The sequence below is a fragment of the Mesitornis unicolor genome, unplaced genomic scaffold (assembly GCF_000695765.1).
Source record: "Mesitornis unicolor isolate BGI_N332 unplaced genomic scaffold, ASM69576v1 scaffold22966, whole genome shotgun sequence".
NCBI lineage: Eukaryota > Metazoa > Chordata > Aves > Mesitornithiformes > Mesitornithidae > Mesitornis > Mesitornis unicolor.
The window spans coordinates 31746-49233 of NW_010192003.1; the positions used below are offsets into that span (position 1 = coordinate 31746).

General features: G+C 38.7%; 1 protein-coding gene across 2 annotated transcripts in view; it reads right to left on the reverse strand.

Moving 5' to 3' along the window:
• The window catches only part of NR2C1 (nuclear receptor subfamily 2, group C, member 1), a 35979-nt gene extending 19691 nt beyond the window's left edge, over positions 1–16288 (reverse strand). Inside the window, exons 1-4 of one of the 2 annotated variants that reach the window (XM_010186926.1) lie at positions 16099–16286; positions 13013–13088; positions 7772–7879; positions 2797–3024 (exon numbers count right to left, since the gene is read on the reverse strand). In XM_010186926.1, coding sequence (XP_010185228.1) covers positions 2797–3024; positions 7772–7879; positions 13013–13066 — 390 coding nt within the window. In that variant the 5' untranslated portion in view covers positions 13067–13088; positions 16099–16286. Of the gene's footprint in view, positions 1–2796; positions 3025–7771; positions 7880–13012; positions 13089–16098 lie in introns of both variants that reach the window. The other variant, XM_010186927.1, reaches the window with a different exon arrangement.
• Positions 16289–17488: the final 1200 nt, after the last annotated feature.

Consider the following 17488-nt stretch of genomic DNA (forward strand, 5'->3'; position numbering starts at 1 on the left):
CTTTCCTGCTTCAGGACGTCTGATGACAAGAAAGATAACTTACCGAAAGGGAGAGTACCCTGTCTTCTACAGAGAAAATTAAGAAATCACTTAGTATAGACAATATATATGGGAATGTTTAACATGCATACTTCTTTCTAGTTAGTCTCAGTTAACAATACTGTCTCAGAGATTTACCTATTAAGTCTTCTTTTAATATAATATCTTTTTAAGAAAAATAATACTGATGAGTTAATATTAACCTTTCATTCCTTCCTAATTTCCATTATTAACATTATGTCTTTTCATGATAAGTATAGACAATATATATGGGAATGTTTAACATGCATACTTCTTTCTAGTTAGTCTCAGTTAACAATACTGTCTCAGAGATTTACCTATTAAGTCTTCTTTTAATATAATATCTTTTTAAGAAAAATAATACTGATGAGTTAATATTAACCTTTCATTCCTTCCTAATTTCCATTATTAACATTATGTCTTTTCATGATATTATACAAAATATATAGAAACAAATTCTACGTCCTTTCATAAATGAAACAAGCACTGAAATGGGAAGTTCCACATAAGGAAGGACTACAGAATTTGGCCCATGAGGAGAGAAAAGTCCCAGACTCAGAGAACTCATCAACTGACCTCGAACATGAAGAATAAAAATTGATTATTAACATGAAGAAGAATCACTGAAGGTGGAACAGATGATGGGAAAAGAAGCCTTACCAAATGAGTCAATGTAAAGCTAAGACGCAATAAAGGAGAGGTATTTTGCACAGGAAATGAACGGGCATTTCACGTGATGGCTACAGAAGAACAACAAAAAAGGTGAAATTGCAGATGAAAACATCATTTAGAGGAGAAAATATGAAAGATGCCAAAGAGGATGCAGTTGAACAACAAATGAATGGTACTCTATTTCACCAGATTTAAGTGGGGGAAAAAAATCTCTACCCAAACATATTAACTGACCACAGAAAAATCTAACTAAAGTAACGGAAAACTCTTGTTGTCTCTCAAAGTAACCTATTGTGCCCAAACCACACAACCAGAACTGGAGCTTTTCATTTTTTGTCCAGACATCCCCTATAACTGAATTTTGCTCTTTAAACCAGTGTGGCACATTTCTGATCTGGTTTATGCTTTTGTTGAGTTTTACTTAAAATACAAAACGTACAATACCACTAAATATGCTTCAATGCCTCTCAATGGGATTGACTTTTGTAACTGCTCCTCTATTCATAGAAATCAAATTCTTTGGAATAAGGATGCTGGATGTCCATTTGCAAAGATTTGTGAGTTTAAAAAAATATGTAAGTCATATATAATAGAGATATGTTTCAAGCATGCACAACACATGAATTGTGAATCAGAGCAGTGGACTGGCTCCCAGAAGAGCACAAATTAAAAAGATTAGGGGTCTTCAGCTGAAAAGAGATTACCTGAAAGAGGATATAATAGTTATTTATAAAAACAATATAATCCTTTATAGCTGTTTCTGATAGTGCATGAGATGTCTGATTGAATAGTTCTCTCTGAAGATCAAATCAACAAATCTCTGCACAAGTTACAATTATACTACAGGGTATTATACAGACCAAAGCATATACAGTCTACAGAAATACAAAAATGGTTGTTAAATTTTACTGGCAGCTATCAAATATGATGTTCTCACTGCCATCTCCAAATCAGGAGGTTGCTCAACAAACAATCAACTAATGGGAGTCAAAGGATATGCTCAGAAGGATCATTATTTACTTGTCCAGTTTTGAATATTTTTCCTTAAGCAACTGTTTCTGTATAAAATACAGGACTAAATGGACTGTAGCTATCCTAATGCTGCCTGGCCTACCACGCTGATATATTTTAACAGCAGCATAAATGTACATGGGTAAACAATATGTAATAACTACGCTTTAGCTGGAATGCAGTTATCTCCTACTTCACGCTGAAGGAGTTCACATCTCCCAGGTCTCCTAAGCTTGTTCTTCATGCTGTTTACACCAGTGCCATCCCATCCTTGACATAGAGTAATGGAATTGCTTAGGTTGAAAAAGACCTTGAAGACCATTGAGTCCAACCATTAACCTAGCACTGCCAACTTCACCACTACACCATGTCCCTAAGCGCCACAACTACATGTCTTTTAAATACCTCCCATGTGAGGATGTGAGGCACAAAACTTGAAAGTCTGGAAGGATGAGGACTAAGGAAGCAGCATGTATAATGCATATGGGAGTAAGGGGCACCAGGGACCAGCTTAGGTAGTTACAACCCTAAGCAGTTACAATCTCACATTAGTAAACCTTCAGTGTTATTTTCCCACCCTTACTGAGTAATGAACTTCCCTACTGAACAGTCTATTGGAGAAACTACCTTGGAGAACAATTCACCCAGCTGAACTGTAGTTACAACAGTGCACGAAAAGGAAAACAAGCAGAAGGAAATGTTAAGTGATAAAGACAAGGGAGAAAAAAGCATGTTTCAACAATATAGAAAAACAGATGAATGAAGCAATGAAGCAGAAATAAAGGACTGCTGGTACGGCAGGAGCTAGAAATGACAATAAAAGTAACAGTATCCATTCTAATCTCATGAGCCAGGGTATAAATTTCAAAAGCAATAGATTTACAGAAAAAATTTAAAAGTAACTTTTAAGTATCCATACTGAGTCCTAATACAAGGAAAAGTATATCATTAAAAACACTCAAAAAAGGAGAACGCAGACAGACACATTTGGAAATAAAACATCTCTTCTCATCCCATTTGAACCAAAATGATGAAATAAAGTGTATTATCTACCTGGATGTGTTGTGCAGATATATCAGGGGATGCAAAAAACAGTTGGTTGACACCTGCAGCATCTGGAGTTGCTAGGATAACTTTTCCTGGAGTGGAATCTTGTCTGGCAAGGATCACCTTGCTTGGGGTAGAGCCATCATTTGTTAAGATGAACTGCTTGCCTGCTGAGCTCTGATCAAGTGCTGTAACAATCTGAATCTTCTGGCCCGTCTGCTGATCTGTGACAATCTAATAATACATTGATCTCAAATTGTTATGGTATTTAAGTTCACCTTCAGGGCCCGATGTGGGCACTTGAATAAAACGGGAGTTTTGCCTTTGACATTTATGAAGCTGAAACATCTTCCCCTCTGCCACACAAGAGTGAAGCAAACTCAGGCAAAACCTTGGATTTTCATCGTATCTGAAACACACTTCAATCAAGGGTGTTTGAAGTCAAAACCTGAATTCATACTCAAGTTTTACAACTGGCCTGTGCTTTTACGACACCTGAAACCCCTGACAATTCTAGCACCCAAAATTCCAGGTACATCTGTAGCTCAGCCCTGGGACCTGTCAAGTGATGAGATATCTTAATTTTTGAACACACTGAAGTGCTTAACACCTCCCAGATTTGGCTACTTAACAAGAAGCTTTCTAAAATCACAAATGTAGGCTTCCAAATGAAAAAATTAAGCATGAAACAGCAAGAAAAGCAATAGTCTTGTTGCATCTGTATATATGTGTATAGGCTTCATTTTGGGGGCAGCTATTTTTTACACATATATTCCTAAATAAAGTAAGTAAAACAGAATCTCCCTTCCTGCCATTTTTGCTTTTTTGTAAGGAAAAACTTATTTTCATGTTTCATTTCATAATCAAGAACAGATCTACAGACCACTTTTTCCACTTTATCCCTATTTTCAAGCACAAAGACACAACTTTATTAAATAATCCTTCACTGACCTCCATTTTTTGCCAACTTTGTCAGAAGGTTATAATCCTCAGAGAAAATAATCAAGATTCCATACATCTTCCATTACAAATCTCACTTTTAGTCACTTCCTGCCTTTCTCCATCAGAATGTCTACACGGAAAACTCGCTGGTTTATTCTGGAGACTAAGGAGAATCATCCTACGAAGATCACTCCCTGTGAACTGTTTTTGAATGACAAATCAATAAAATAGCTCAAACTGACTTTTTTTACCTATAACCAAACATTTAGGTCCATCTATCCATACCTAACATTTATATGGTCCTTATTACTGATTAAATTATTTATATCATAATCTAGCACTCATCATAATTTAGTTAATGTCATTAGGGCAGCAGTATTAATTATATTTTCTAGGTGGAGAACAGGCACAAAGAAACTGAAGGAGATCTAATTTCACACAAGTCTTTATCAACTTTGGTATTGCACCTTCAAAACTAGATTATTACTTTCTCTAAATGTTCAATAGTTCAGCAGATATAAATCCATATGGCCACCTTCAAATATTCAGTAATTATGAATTTCAAAATACACAAAAGGAACGTGTTTCCTTCTGGTGGCCTTTTGCTATTAACATTTTTATGGATCAAATTTCAATTTTTTTCTCTGCAAAACATAATTAAACGTTTGTTTAAGAGAGAAGTCCAAGTAAGGTGATAAAATTCCAGACACTAAAGATATAAGAAAACAACATAAATTATCATAAGGATTTAGGGTACAGGGTGGGAAGACAACGTAAAACCCCCACAATAGTTATCAACAGGGTTAATACAGGGATTTCCATTCAGTTTTCTCAGATATCCACATATCCAGGACCACAAATGACTACAGCAGTCCCTCATTTCTCCTCTCAGTTCCTGTCTGCTGGTCGTATATTCTCTAGAAGCCAAACTTCCTTGCCCTTTTAATTCCCCTCTTTGCTTAACTTTTTCCTTCCATTCCAGTTTTCTTCATTTTATAATCTTTATTTCTCCTGTGTCATTTCTGGCTATCTTCAAAGTAGCTGATGTTCCCTTCCCATTTCTCTCCAAACACATTTAATTTACCGGGACTAGGAGAAATGCAATGCAGGTTATCAGCAACAGGGTGCATGCATGTACAAAAGCCAAACACAGAGGATTGTGCTGCTTCTTGAATTTCCAGACCTGCTCTTTAAAAGATACTCCTATTTAAAGTCTGCCTCACTATCAAAACTTAAAAGTGCAACTGGATGTACATCAAAAAGGCATATATTTTATCTAGTTAGGTTTATACATAGTATAAAACTAACTGGAAATACAGCATGTCACAAAGAGTGAAGATACAAATTGGAATTAAAGTTGAAATTAATTTTTATATATATGCTAAATTATCTGCTTTCATATTATAGTCCAGCCTTGCATTTTTAAAAGGTATATACTTGTAGAAAAATATGGCAGGACAGTAGGTAGAAGAACCATTGCTACTAGACACAGCTCACTTCACCCCCTATTGAACAGTGTCCCACTTCTTCAGCTGGCCTCCTCCTGCAGTTCTAGGGGGATGCCCATGAAGTTTTCACTCGGTGATATGGTGGGTATAGTCTTATGTTAATAACCATTCAAAGTTATTCAGTCTGCAATTAAGCAGAGTATGTCTGCAGCTGACCTCTTATGGTCATACACCTGCAAAAACTTCACCTCAATTGCAATGGGACTCTGAAAGTGGAGCAGACCCTCAAAGAATAACAACTTGCAATATCTAAATATTGAGATAAGACACACAAAAAAATGATCAGAGAGAAAAAGAAAACCACTTAACTTCTCAAGGGAATCCATCAGGGCTCAGTGACAACACATTATGTTTCTTAATAATCTGAAACTCAGTGTTGCTAAAGGGATCATGTTATAAACCAGGACTATATTAATTCAGGACTGTTGGCTTAAAAATCCACTTTCCTCCATGTACTTCGTCAAAGCATCCTGATAATAATGGAGGACAGTAGTTTCCTTCATTGCTTTTAAGCCCTGCCTGTTAACAAATTTTGACTTCCATTTGAACATCATTTCAATAAAGTAAATGTCTCAATAATTCTGTGCTATTTTAGAAAAAAAAAAAAGTCTAAACACAGAGAGCTAATCCATCTGCTTATACCAGAGCTGGTTTTGAACCGAAATGCCTGTTCACCAACAAATGTGACATTTAACTTTTACCCTAGGGAAACAAAACGTTAACATTCCTTAAAAAGGGTGACTAATGAAACATGTTTTAAAGAACGTTTTACTGAGGATTTTGTACTTCCAAGTTTTCAGATAATTCTCTATGTGCATTTAACAGCAATTAAAAAAGGAAAAAACACTGGTTTAAAATATAAACTCAAAATTAATCAATTTAACATTTATTTTGAACACCTCACTGAGATGTATTTGTTCCTACTTTACTCTTCACATATATTCTGCTTTGAGGAAAGTTTTCATTACCAAGTTCCCTCTTGTATCTAATTTATTATTATTTATACTGGTGACGTGTTTGTAGATGCCTGTTGCAGGAAGGATGCCATTGGACTGAGTGTTGCTCCACATGTACCAAGAGGCAACCACTGCCTCAAAGCGCTTACCATCTGTTTTGAACCGAGAATTTGAGCGTGGAGAGAAAAGACAAGGGACAGAGTAGCTGGGTTACAAACAAGTGAACTTCCAGCTACCTGAGATGACGAAAAACTACATAAAGGTCCACATACCTAGAAATACAACTCTTCTATGTTCATCATCTTTGCAGTAATTACAATGCCTAACCAAAAGGAGTGCTCCCCCCACAAAAAAATGACACACACAGGCTAGGAGTCTGCCACTGGCTTGGAACCAACACAACTGTCCCACTGCTCAGCAAGGAAGGCTCACAGGTTTGTATGTCCTCGTCCCACATCCAGACCCTGATGCTGAAATCACATTAAATGACTTCACACTACAGGGACGTTACAGCATACAGGTATTGACAATGAGAAGAGGATAAAGAGATGGTGGTTAATTGATTAGATGAATGAGTTAATAAAAGGTACAGTTGTACACAACAGATAGAAAAGGAGTGGAAGTATCTGAAAGAATAGAGATCTACTGGACAGATACGACTGGTACCATGGCTAGAGCACAGGCAGAGAGTGATACAACAAAACAAAAGATCATGGATGGGGGGTGGTTGTGAAGAGTCTTAGAAGGCTGAAAGTTTGAACGCAATGCACCAAAACAGGAAAAAACAGTGGAAAATGCTGAAAAGTGAAGCCAGCAAAAGCAGCCAAAATTATACCAGCAGCCGGCTCGCTTAAATGAGTGTTTTTGTATGCAACAACATATATCTGAGAATATTTTTTAAATTTATTCTGCAGTTGATATTTTTCTCTAGGATGAAATTTAAAAATAAAATGTTTGCAAGGACTTTCATTGACTTTTAGGGGATAAAATACAAAATTCCATTCCCTAAATCATCCTAATCTCCATATCTATGTTGATTTAACTACTTAAATTGCCAAAAACTTCATACCCTCTCTTAAGGGCACATTACCTGGCCACTGTGAATTAGCATACCAGGACATCGGTTGGGACAACCAAAAACCAGTATCCTTCTCAGGCATCAGGTTTGCCTTGCACTTTTTCATGACTTGTTTCAATGATTCAATGCAGTATCTCCCTCCCATCCTGCTCCAAAGTGTAAGAATGTTCCAACGCCTCAGCTGAATTAGCAAATCTAAAAATTATTCAGCCTTTAAAGAGCAGTATCATTACAGCATTGGGAAAACTATTTTTCTGTTCAGTGGTTATATTTTTTTGTAATCTTAAAATTCTTAGGAGGAAAAAAAGAAGAAAAAAAAGGAGGAAACACTGGAACGATGTTTTATTTCTGTTTATATAGAAATGGTCTCTGCCACCCAGGGCTGAATATTTACATTCAAGCAAATAATGTAACACAAATAAAAAAGAACCAACCGTGAAAACTGTCAGAAATAAAGAGATCATCTCTGCTTTTAAAATATATCAGATGAAGCATACCTGTATACGTTGTGGCAAAGAAAGGCCTGAGTCTGCAGGGACAATCTGTATTCGCTGTGGTGTCCCATCCATTAGTGTTTGTGTAACAGCTCCCTGGGAACGGGTAACCTAAAAAGAAGAAACAAATGTAATGGACTGACTGACAGTGGATATTCTTAAGGATGGACACACTGCCTTAATGGATGAAACCCTAAGGCTTCACCAACTGCTGATTTCTCTGCACAAGGCTATAGAAAGTCTGACACTGGATAAGGAATGCAAATGCTTGTAATCTCATTTAATAGTTTATTTTTGCTAGTTAGAGAAGTCTGTTTGTTTCACTGTTTTAAACCCATTTTGAAATACTTTCCAATGTGAAATTTAGAAACATGTTAAATAAAACAATACATTGTAGACAAGTCCATGTAAGTCAATCAGACTGAATATTTATTACTGTTGATGTTCATGAGACAAAATACCTTTCATCACAGCTGCGCCACATTTACACTAAAATACTTTTACCTTAATGGCTTAGTTAAAGTTACAAAAGAATTTTTGCTGTGGAAACACAGCAACTGGCATTTTCTGTCCTGTTTTTCTGTTAAAATTCTGTTGGGGAACTATCATACTAGCGAACAATCAAGAAATTTAAAGAAAATTAATGAAATACATGAAGTTGGCAAGCAGTGCATCTTAAAACTAATTTAAATCTCTGTGAATGCTCTCAGACACAATTTGTGGAAGTGTTTTAACGATTACCAACAGTTTAAAAATTCTTCACATACTATAGCCAAAGGTATATGGGGGAAGGTATTACTCATTACCTTATTTGTCAATAAAAATTAAGGAGTACAGCTGCTATTTCAGATGCTTTACCAGAAAGGCCAGACTTTTTGTAGTAGAAAGCAAGTTTGTCTTCAGAGAGTTTACAGATACCTTCAAACTGAATTTTTTGTTTTAAATTCCCAAGTAAATCCCCAAACTTTTTGCAGCTTAAAAACTCTGGAACATCCTGCAATTCTGCATTAATAATAATTCCCAGTATTTACACCATTGTAATAATGTTCATATTCAACTACCTCTCCCCCTATCCCCCCCAGGAGTTAATACAGAGAATATCTATCTGTGTCGCAGTAAAGGCACTGTTTCATAACAGGTTGAGAGCTTTTTTGCTCCTCCTAGATCAGCTTCCTGATTTTGCAACCATACCACCATGTAAACGGTAGCACCAGCAGAAGGGAGGTGAGAACACAAAGCTGAAGGTGAGCACGGGAAGTGGAAGGAGTGGTGGGTAAGTCTTCCCCTTACAGCAGAAATACAAGCTCCCATCAGCCTAAGCTGATTTTGACTTTTTTTTGAAGTTTTTTTTTTTAATTTTACCTGAAAAGGCATTACTTTTGGTACCAGTCTCAGCAATTATAACCCACTCGCTCCTATACCTTCAGCTTGGCAGGTAAAACTGGTTGGTTAGTTATTCAGTGATCTGGAATAGGACACTGATGCAGGTTAGAAAGCAGCCCAGCAGACAGACAGACAGACAGAGGCTATTCTTAGCACAGACCAAACCTTCAATCCAGATCTCCACAACGCGCAGAAGCAGATGCATCAGAGCAAAGGAGAGAGCGGGATTAAGCTGCTGGGGGGATCGCTTAAGCTGCCAGCAGCACCAAAAGAAATGCTTGTCAAACCACTGCCCAAGCCATTTTCAAACACCGCTTTCTAAAAATAACTGATTTTTCATGAGTATGTATACTTTCCATATTCACACAGTTCATCCGCTTCTTTGCTTAAGTAAAGACAAAGAAGCGTTCACTATACAGCAACATCTATGGTTTGAGACATCCTTTCAAGCACTAAAATTCTGCATCAGCCTTTCAGATGACATGTACACATGGTGATCTACAGGCAATTTGAATTTTACGTGAATTTATATTTGCTTTACAAAATAAGCTACATATTCCAGGACTGTTTCACGTTTGCTCCCTGAAAATGCCATGATCTACATGTCGTGTAAGGTGAAACTGTTCTTCAAATACTACAAAATGTCAACAGTTTTACTACAGAAATCATTTTTTTATTGCAGTTTAAAAAAATACTGATAAGAACAACCACAATATTTGTTAAAAATCATATTTTGTATGTGTATGACAGACTCTGTTTCAACAAATGTGCATTTTTTTTTCTCCGTTACTTTTACCTTGTAGGACTGTGGAAACAAACCACCATACACTTAGTGTACCCAACCACAGATTAAAGAAAGAAGATTGCTGCAGGCTCTTTTGAGACACCTTCCCTACATGAATCAAGGAATCTGATCTTGATGCAGGAATCTGAATTACCTCACACTCAGCAAAAGATGATTAGCATTTGGCAGAGTCTGAGAAAAGATTAACATTGTGCGATGCTCCATATTGGCACGGCTGTAAATTATTCTTCTAAGCAAGTTTTGCTTTTATGCAAAAACGCCCTAAACTAACAAAAATGTTTGTGAACATCATCATACAATCATTTCTGATAATTTTGTGGTTTAAAATGCTTCATGAACAAGAATTAATATCATAAAGAAATCAAAACCTGGGTCACAGAACAATCCTGACCATTATTTCAATGAGACACTGGAGCACTCTCTCTTCAGAATGGGAACAGTTGTCTTTCTCCTTTCATGTTCTACTCATGTGAATTTTTCTTGTAAATTTAATTAAGACTATCTCAACATTCAAGAGAATTACAAATGCTAGCAAAAACACTGCTGAAGTTCCCTAGACCTTAAACCATGGTTTTGAATGCTTACATTGAATAGGAACACCACCAAGCAGTTACAGCTGGTAGGTTTGTACAGATAGGTAAGAATGCAAGATACTGCACAAAGGCGCCTGTAAGGCCACTTTGCTTGCTGACTGCACCTTTCAGGCACTGCACTCCTGCAAGGAGTCGTTACTGTCATTACTCTGACAGTAATTTCAGCTTACAGAGCCCCACATTGAACTGCTCTGGGTGATGCTCTTCAGTCCTTTTAACCATGTGCTAGGTTGGGCTGCACCTTGTACCAGGTACAGAAACTGACCCCAGCTCGGAAGAAGCTCTTCTTCCGCTATCTCATCATTTTTGTTCCAGTTTTGTCCACCAGACAATGACACACTGAGCTGACGTGAGCAAGACTGGCACAGCATGAGAGTGAGTGGCTACGTGAAGACTAGGAAATGCTTAAACCTCACTGCTGCCCAGTAAGGCACTGAGATGCTAAGGCAGCTCAGTGTCTCATGGAATCACATTATGAAGCTGAGAAACAACCCTCACAGAGGCTGAACGCCACCATCACACCATCCTCTTTTTGGAGTGAAACACACACTTCAGCTGGCTATGACTAGCCTGTACTTTCAAAAAAACAACAGAAAATATGGCCCTCTTTAGACCTCCACAAGGAATTATATTACCAAAAGAAAATTACATTACAGGTGCCATTCTCACCTGTAAGGAGGACAAGTTAGAGAAAGAAAACACCATTCATCACATACTGAGGACATAACCACGTGGACAGGTGCTGGTAGGGCAGTGGATGTGGTCTATCTTGATTTCAGTAAAGCATCTGACACTGTCTCCCATAGCATCCTCACAGCTAAACTGAGAATGCGTGGTCTAGATGATCAGGTAGAGGGGGTGGACTGTGAACTGGTTGAAGGCAAAAAGTCAGAGAGTTGTGATCAATGGGACAGAGTCCAGTTGGAGACCTGTATCTAGTGGAGTCCCCCAGGGGTTGGTACTGGGACCAGTACTATTCAATCTCTTCATCAACGACCTGGACGAGGGAACAGAGTGCACTGTCAGCAAGTTTGCTGACGACACAAAACTGGGAGGAGTGGCTGGCACTCCAGAAGGCTGTGCTGCCATTCAGTGAGACCCGGACAGGCTGGAGAGTTGGGCAGGAAGAAATTTAATGAAATTCAGCAAGGGCAAGTATAGAGTCCTGCATCTGGGAAAGAACAACGCCATGTACCAGTATAGGCTGGGGACTGATATGCTGGGGAGCAGCCCAGGGGAAAGGGACCTGGGGGTGTTGGTGGACAGCAGCATGACCATGAGCCAGCACTGTGCCCTTGTGGCCAAGAAGGCCAACGGCATCCTGGGGTGTATCAGGAGGGGGGGGGTCAGTAGTTTGAGAGAGGTTCTCCTCCCCCTCTACTCTGCCCTGGTGAGACCACATCTGGAATATTGTGTTCAGTTCTGGGCCCCTCAGTTCAAGAAGGACAGGGAATTGCTTGGAAGAGTCCAGCACAGAGCCACTAAGTTGACTGAGGGAGTGGAGCATCTCCCTTATGAGGTCCCTTCCAACTCCTAACATTCTAAACCAGTTGTGTCCTTTGACAAAGCCTTAGCAACGCTCAGATGCTACAATAAAAGCTGTAAGAATTTATACAGAATAGAATTAATGGTCCTGTCCTCTCCTCATCCTTCCTATTTTCCTATTTGAAATCAAGACTGAGAGGAACTAAAATTATTTGAAAAGCAAGTCTATGTCTAGACAAGAAACCAAGAGTGGATCTTTCAACCTAAAAAATACCATTTATTTAAGATAAATACATTACTGCTTCTATCTAATTTAAATCAGTCCTACTTTTAAATAGACTGTGCTATGACGAAACCCTGTAGATAAGAATGTATACTCTTATCCACACTCCCAAACCACCTGTGCATCTCTGGAAGTTCTCTGGCTGCAGTACACAGATTCTGCACACAGGTTACAGAAAATGGAACCCAAAATTTAGCAGAAACAAGAGTTCAATCTTCCTTTTGACTTATATCAAACACCAACAACTATTTTACAGTGACGAGCATGGTAAACCTTTACTAGTGAAGACAGAAATTACAACTGAAGCCATCGCTTAACTGGAAAGTAAAAACTATGTGCTGACAACAATCTTGATTGTAAATTTTGTAACTGAAAGTGAGCAAAGCAATTGTGCAAGCTGACGGCCCTGTGAAAGTCACTACAGGACCAAAAAGCAGAGCCGAACAGCCAGTCACTTACTGGAAACACTGCTACATTTTCCTTAGCTTCATTTCTGTGGGGAAAACTTTGGCAAAAAAGACTTTGCAGCATGACTTTAAAACGGAAATATTAAGTTCTTCTGGTCTTCCATGGGAGAGTCTCCAGAAGATTTGGGCCTACTGAAAATTATATTCTCTTGTGATTTTGGTTTTCACACAGCAGTCTATACATGTTATTATTCAATGTCTCTTAAATAGGACTCAAAATTTATGTACCTCTCCCATTTGCTGTTCAATAATTTGATGGGCCAGTTCCTCTATGGTTGCCATGATCTTTAACCACCAGAATTTCCTGTCAAAGAAAGGAAAGAAGATGCTTAACATCTATAGTCTCAATAGTAAAAAAGTCTTGGGGAAAATATAGTTCACATAAGTAAAACATGTTCATAGTTGTCTGAAGGTGACATTCCTGCAGAATTTAGAGTTTGCTTATACTATAAAAGTAATAATCTACTTTCTATTTGTAAACATCTGTATCTTTTTACTCAAATAACTCACACAGAGACTTCCTATTTACCTCCTCTGCTTTCCCAAAGAGCAACAACATAGTAAACCTTCTGTGAGATCTGAATGTATTCCTGACCATGACATCAGCAGCAACATAATTAACATCCTAAAAACAGGAACAGAGTCAATTTTGTTAATGCAAATCGAAGTGGGAAAAGTCTAACTTCTTAAGTGCTTGAAGGCCAGTCTTGTAATTAACAGGAGGCACTACTTGGGAGGCAGAAAATATGCATGTTTAAAAAGACACTGTTTTGCCAACAGTACTGCAGTTACAGTGCAAGTCCAAATCGTCCTAAGAAGAATTCTGTGGGATTTAACAGATGCTACAACACTAATGCAGTATGAAATATTCAGATGTATGGTTTACAAACATTCACTGGGCAGTACTTAAAAGGAACATACACAAATTATGAAGCATCACAAACAATTTTTCTGACAAAAGCTGTATTAAAAACACTGTACTAGCTACTTCTTCTGTGAACCAAGACAGTACTCTTACACTCTTTAGTGTATTTGCCTATATACTAACTTCGCTTTGTTTCAACTTCACAAGGTACTCAGGTTATACATCTTTCTCAATGCAGGCAAAGTTATAAGGATGTTAAATAGCAACACACATTTTCCTGTATGAACATAAGAATAAATGCCATCAGTATAAAGGATTTTTCATACAGTATAAAAGTTTTTTTAATTCATTTCACAAACAGAAGTGGTGCTGTGTAACATTACAAAATGTCAGAAGGGTAAGGAAAGTAGCTACCTATGTAGAAAAGCTGCATATAGAGCTAGTTGGTTTTTCACTCTTGTAACTTTGCTAGAACTTGTAGGAACTATCTCCTACCCCACGAACCTCTAAACTTTCCCAATCAACTATGCAAATAAAAACGTAACTCATTTTGAAGCTCATTCTGCTCTTACAATTGGAAAGAGAGATCTCTTTGACTAGGGCAAGAGCTGCAGCCCTTAGAAGTGTGCACAGTGGTATACTTAACCCTGATGTGAAAAGGAAGACCACAGAAATATTTGGGCACTGTCGACCATTCTTAGTCATCCCCCAGCATGCTACATGGTTAAATTAAGACAAGAGATGACAGGCATACACATAAAACATAGAAGACTGAAGCTGATGTTGAAAAGCGCTGTCTCTTTAGAAGATGTAATAAACGTTGGCACCCTTGCAGAAGCACTCCATTAACCCACCTCTGCATGCAGCAAGCTGCAGCACAGCCGCTGTTCACAGAGCACTTCTCTCTTCAATACAGCCAGTGTATTTTATCAGATGTTTTCTTCTTTTAAATAAAATATTGCACTGTATACACACACGGTGCCAGAAATCAGTACTACTTCATTAAAAAAATAAATAAATAATGTCTTACAAGCAAATTAAGAGAGCTATTTAGTAAGACAGACGCACTTTTGGGTAAGACAAAGAAACTTTTTGCAGAGTTATTTCAGAGGAAGACCTTACTGCTTCGTGACAACACGACATACCAGAAATATTGTGCATATGATGATAATTTTCAAAAACTTGAGACCGAACTAAGTGAAATGCTGGAATTCTAGTCTGATCTCAGAAGTGATCCCACTCTGAGCGGGGTTTTGGACTAGAGACCTCCTGGTGTCCCCTCCTATCTGGAATACAGAACAACTAAAAAATGCGCTATTTTCTTAGCTACAGGAACAACAAGAGTTGCTTGCAATGACAAAAAAATCCCCAGTTATTTTGAAAGCAGTTTGATTTGCAAAATCTCTTGACTGCCTCCATATAGGTCTGCTGTGCAGACATTTTCAAGGACATAATAAACTATTATCTAATTTTAAGTTTCACTTCACTGAAGGCCTAGTTTAAAGAGATGTGCACAGGAAAGGTTATTTTGAGCAGTTTAAACCGATACACATTCCCCTATGTCAGCCTTTTGAGACAGCAGTGACATCTTCCATTCTGCAATCACTGCCTCTGGCATTTTCTACATTATTTTCCCATAACAAACTAGACTACATCAATATCATTTTCCCTTCAGAAAAGGCAGGTCTGTAATCCTTCCCATAACAAAGTATGATTATGACCTTCTCAATTTTAGTCATATTTACCAAAAGAGCCTGCAGCTACGTTAACTTTATGCTTTTCAAAAACTAGTGTTTCGGGCTTGCAGAACTCGCAAGTTCCAACACGAATACTGAACACTCAGTATTACTGCTATAGCTGTGTTGCACCAACTCAGCAGCACATGGAAATGAACAATACAGCACAGTGAAAGGAAAAGCTTAATTTATTGTTCATCTTGTAAAAGCTTGCAGTCAAATACTGAACTTGCACAGGAGGCAAAATCTGGCAAATAACTTTTACAGAAATTGGCTGGGACATAAGAACAAAAAACCTCTTACCTATCATATCTGTGGCACTGCAAAATTATAATTAAAGATTCTCCTTAATGTTCTCTGTCATATAATTACCTTCAATTAACATCTCACCACATTAATATTTTTGCCCCAAACTCAGTAAACAAAAGATGGAGAGATCTGATTTCCCCAAGCCTCCACGAGTACTTTATTCACAGTCTTGTCAAGAAAGAAAGAAAGGTCATTTCTTTCTAATGCTGCAGACTCATTACTACCTTATTCAAACCAATTCTGTCCCCAATAGGGTTAGCCCTAATCTAGCTCTTGGCCTGAGTTTCCAACCTCTCTCCCTGCAGCCAGCAGTGGTACTTCTGTGGCTTCACAGCCAGCAGCAAAGTTTATTTCTGTCTGTGTTAGCTGTCAGCCCAAGGAATGACTTGCACTCGCTGTATTACCATGCAAATGCTACTGCTGTACCAGTGGTGGATGGGAGCTGTAGGTCACACCTTTCCACAGCAGCAGAAATTTACACTGTCTTAAGCCATCTGAAGTCTCCCATACTTTCCCACAGCTCTACAAATTGTTGTGAGATGAACCTTTGAGCTCAGACACACTTCTTTTTGGAACTAACAGGTGAACCTGGTGAAGAAACAAGAAACAGAGGATGAAAAAAAGCACCATATACCCACTGGACAAAACATGCAACACTTATGATGGTGAAGTGGCCTACAAGAGACTTCTGGTCCATAAGCTACAGTAGGGTACCATGAGGAGACAGACAGGGATCTGCCTCGATTGATCTTAAAGAATCACAGAATGGTTTGGGTTGGAAAGGACCTTAAAGGTCATCCAGTCCAACCCCCCTGCCATGGGCAGGGACACCTCCCACCAGACCAGGTTGCTCAAAGCCCTGTCCAACCTGACCTTGAACACTTCCAGGGAGGGGGCATCCACAACTTCCCTGGGCAACCTGTGCCAGTGTCTCACCACCCTCACAGTAAAGAATTTCTTCCTAATATCTAGTCTAAATCTACCCTCTTCCAGTTTAAAACCATTCCTCCTCATTCTATCACTACCTGCCCTGGTAAAAAGTCCCTCCCCAGGTTTCCTGTAGGACACCTTCAGAAACTGGAAGGTCGCAATAAGGTCCCCCCAGAGCCTTCTCTTCTCCAGGCTGAACAGCCCCAGTCAGCCCTCATAGAGGAGGTGCTCCAGCCCTCTGATCATCTTTGTGGCCCTCCTCTGGACCTGCTCCAACAGCTCGATGTCCTTTTTGTGTTGGGGACTCCAAAGCTGGACGCAGTACTCCAGGTGGTGTCTCACCAGAGCAGAGTAGAGGGATAGAATCACCTCCCTTGCCCTGCTGGCCACACTTCTTTTGATGCAGCCCAGGATGTGGCTGGCCTTCTGGGCTGCAAGCACACATTGCTTGCTCATGTTGAGCTTATTTATAGATAAACTTGGTATTCTCTGGTAGAAACACTCTTCAGCACAGACTTTTCAACCTCTTAGTAGTCAGCCCTCCAGTAAACAGATATTGACCTTTTCAAGTCCCAACACAGAACTAAATGGTGTCTCATGTCTGAGATATTGAACTTTGTGTTCTCTGCCATACCATTAAATCCTTACCAAGAGCATGGGGAGAATCTGTACCGGCTATGGCAGAATTCAGTGTTGGTGCCAACAGCCTGTAACAAGATTTGTCTCTTGTGAGCAAGATGAATAGCTATGAGAGAGAGCAGGTATTTTCACATTACTAATTCAGTGTTATCAAACAGTGTTAATAAAATATTGAAAATGCTCACTGCTTTCAAATCCAGATTTAGCCACAGGCATCCTTTATTC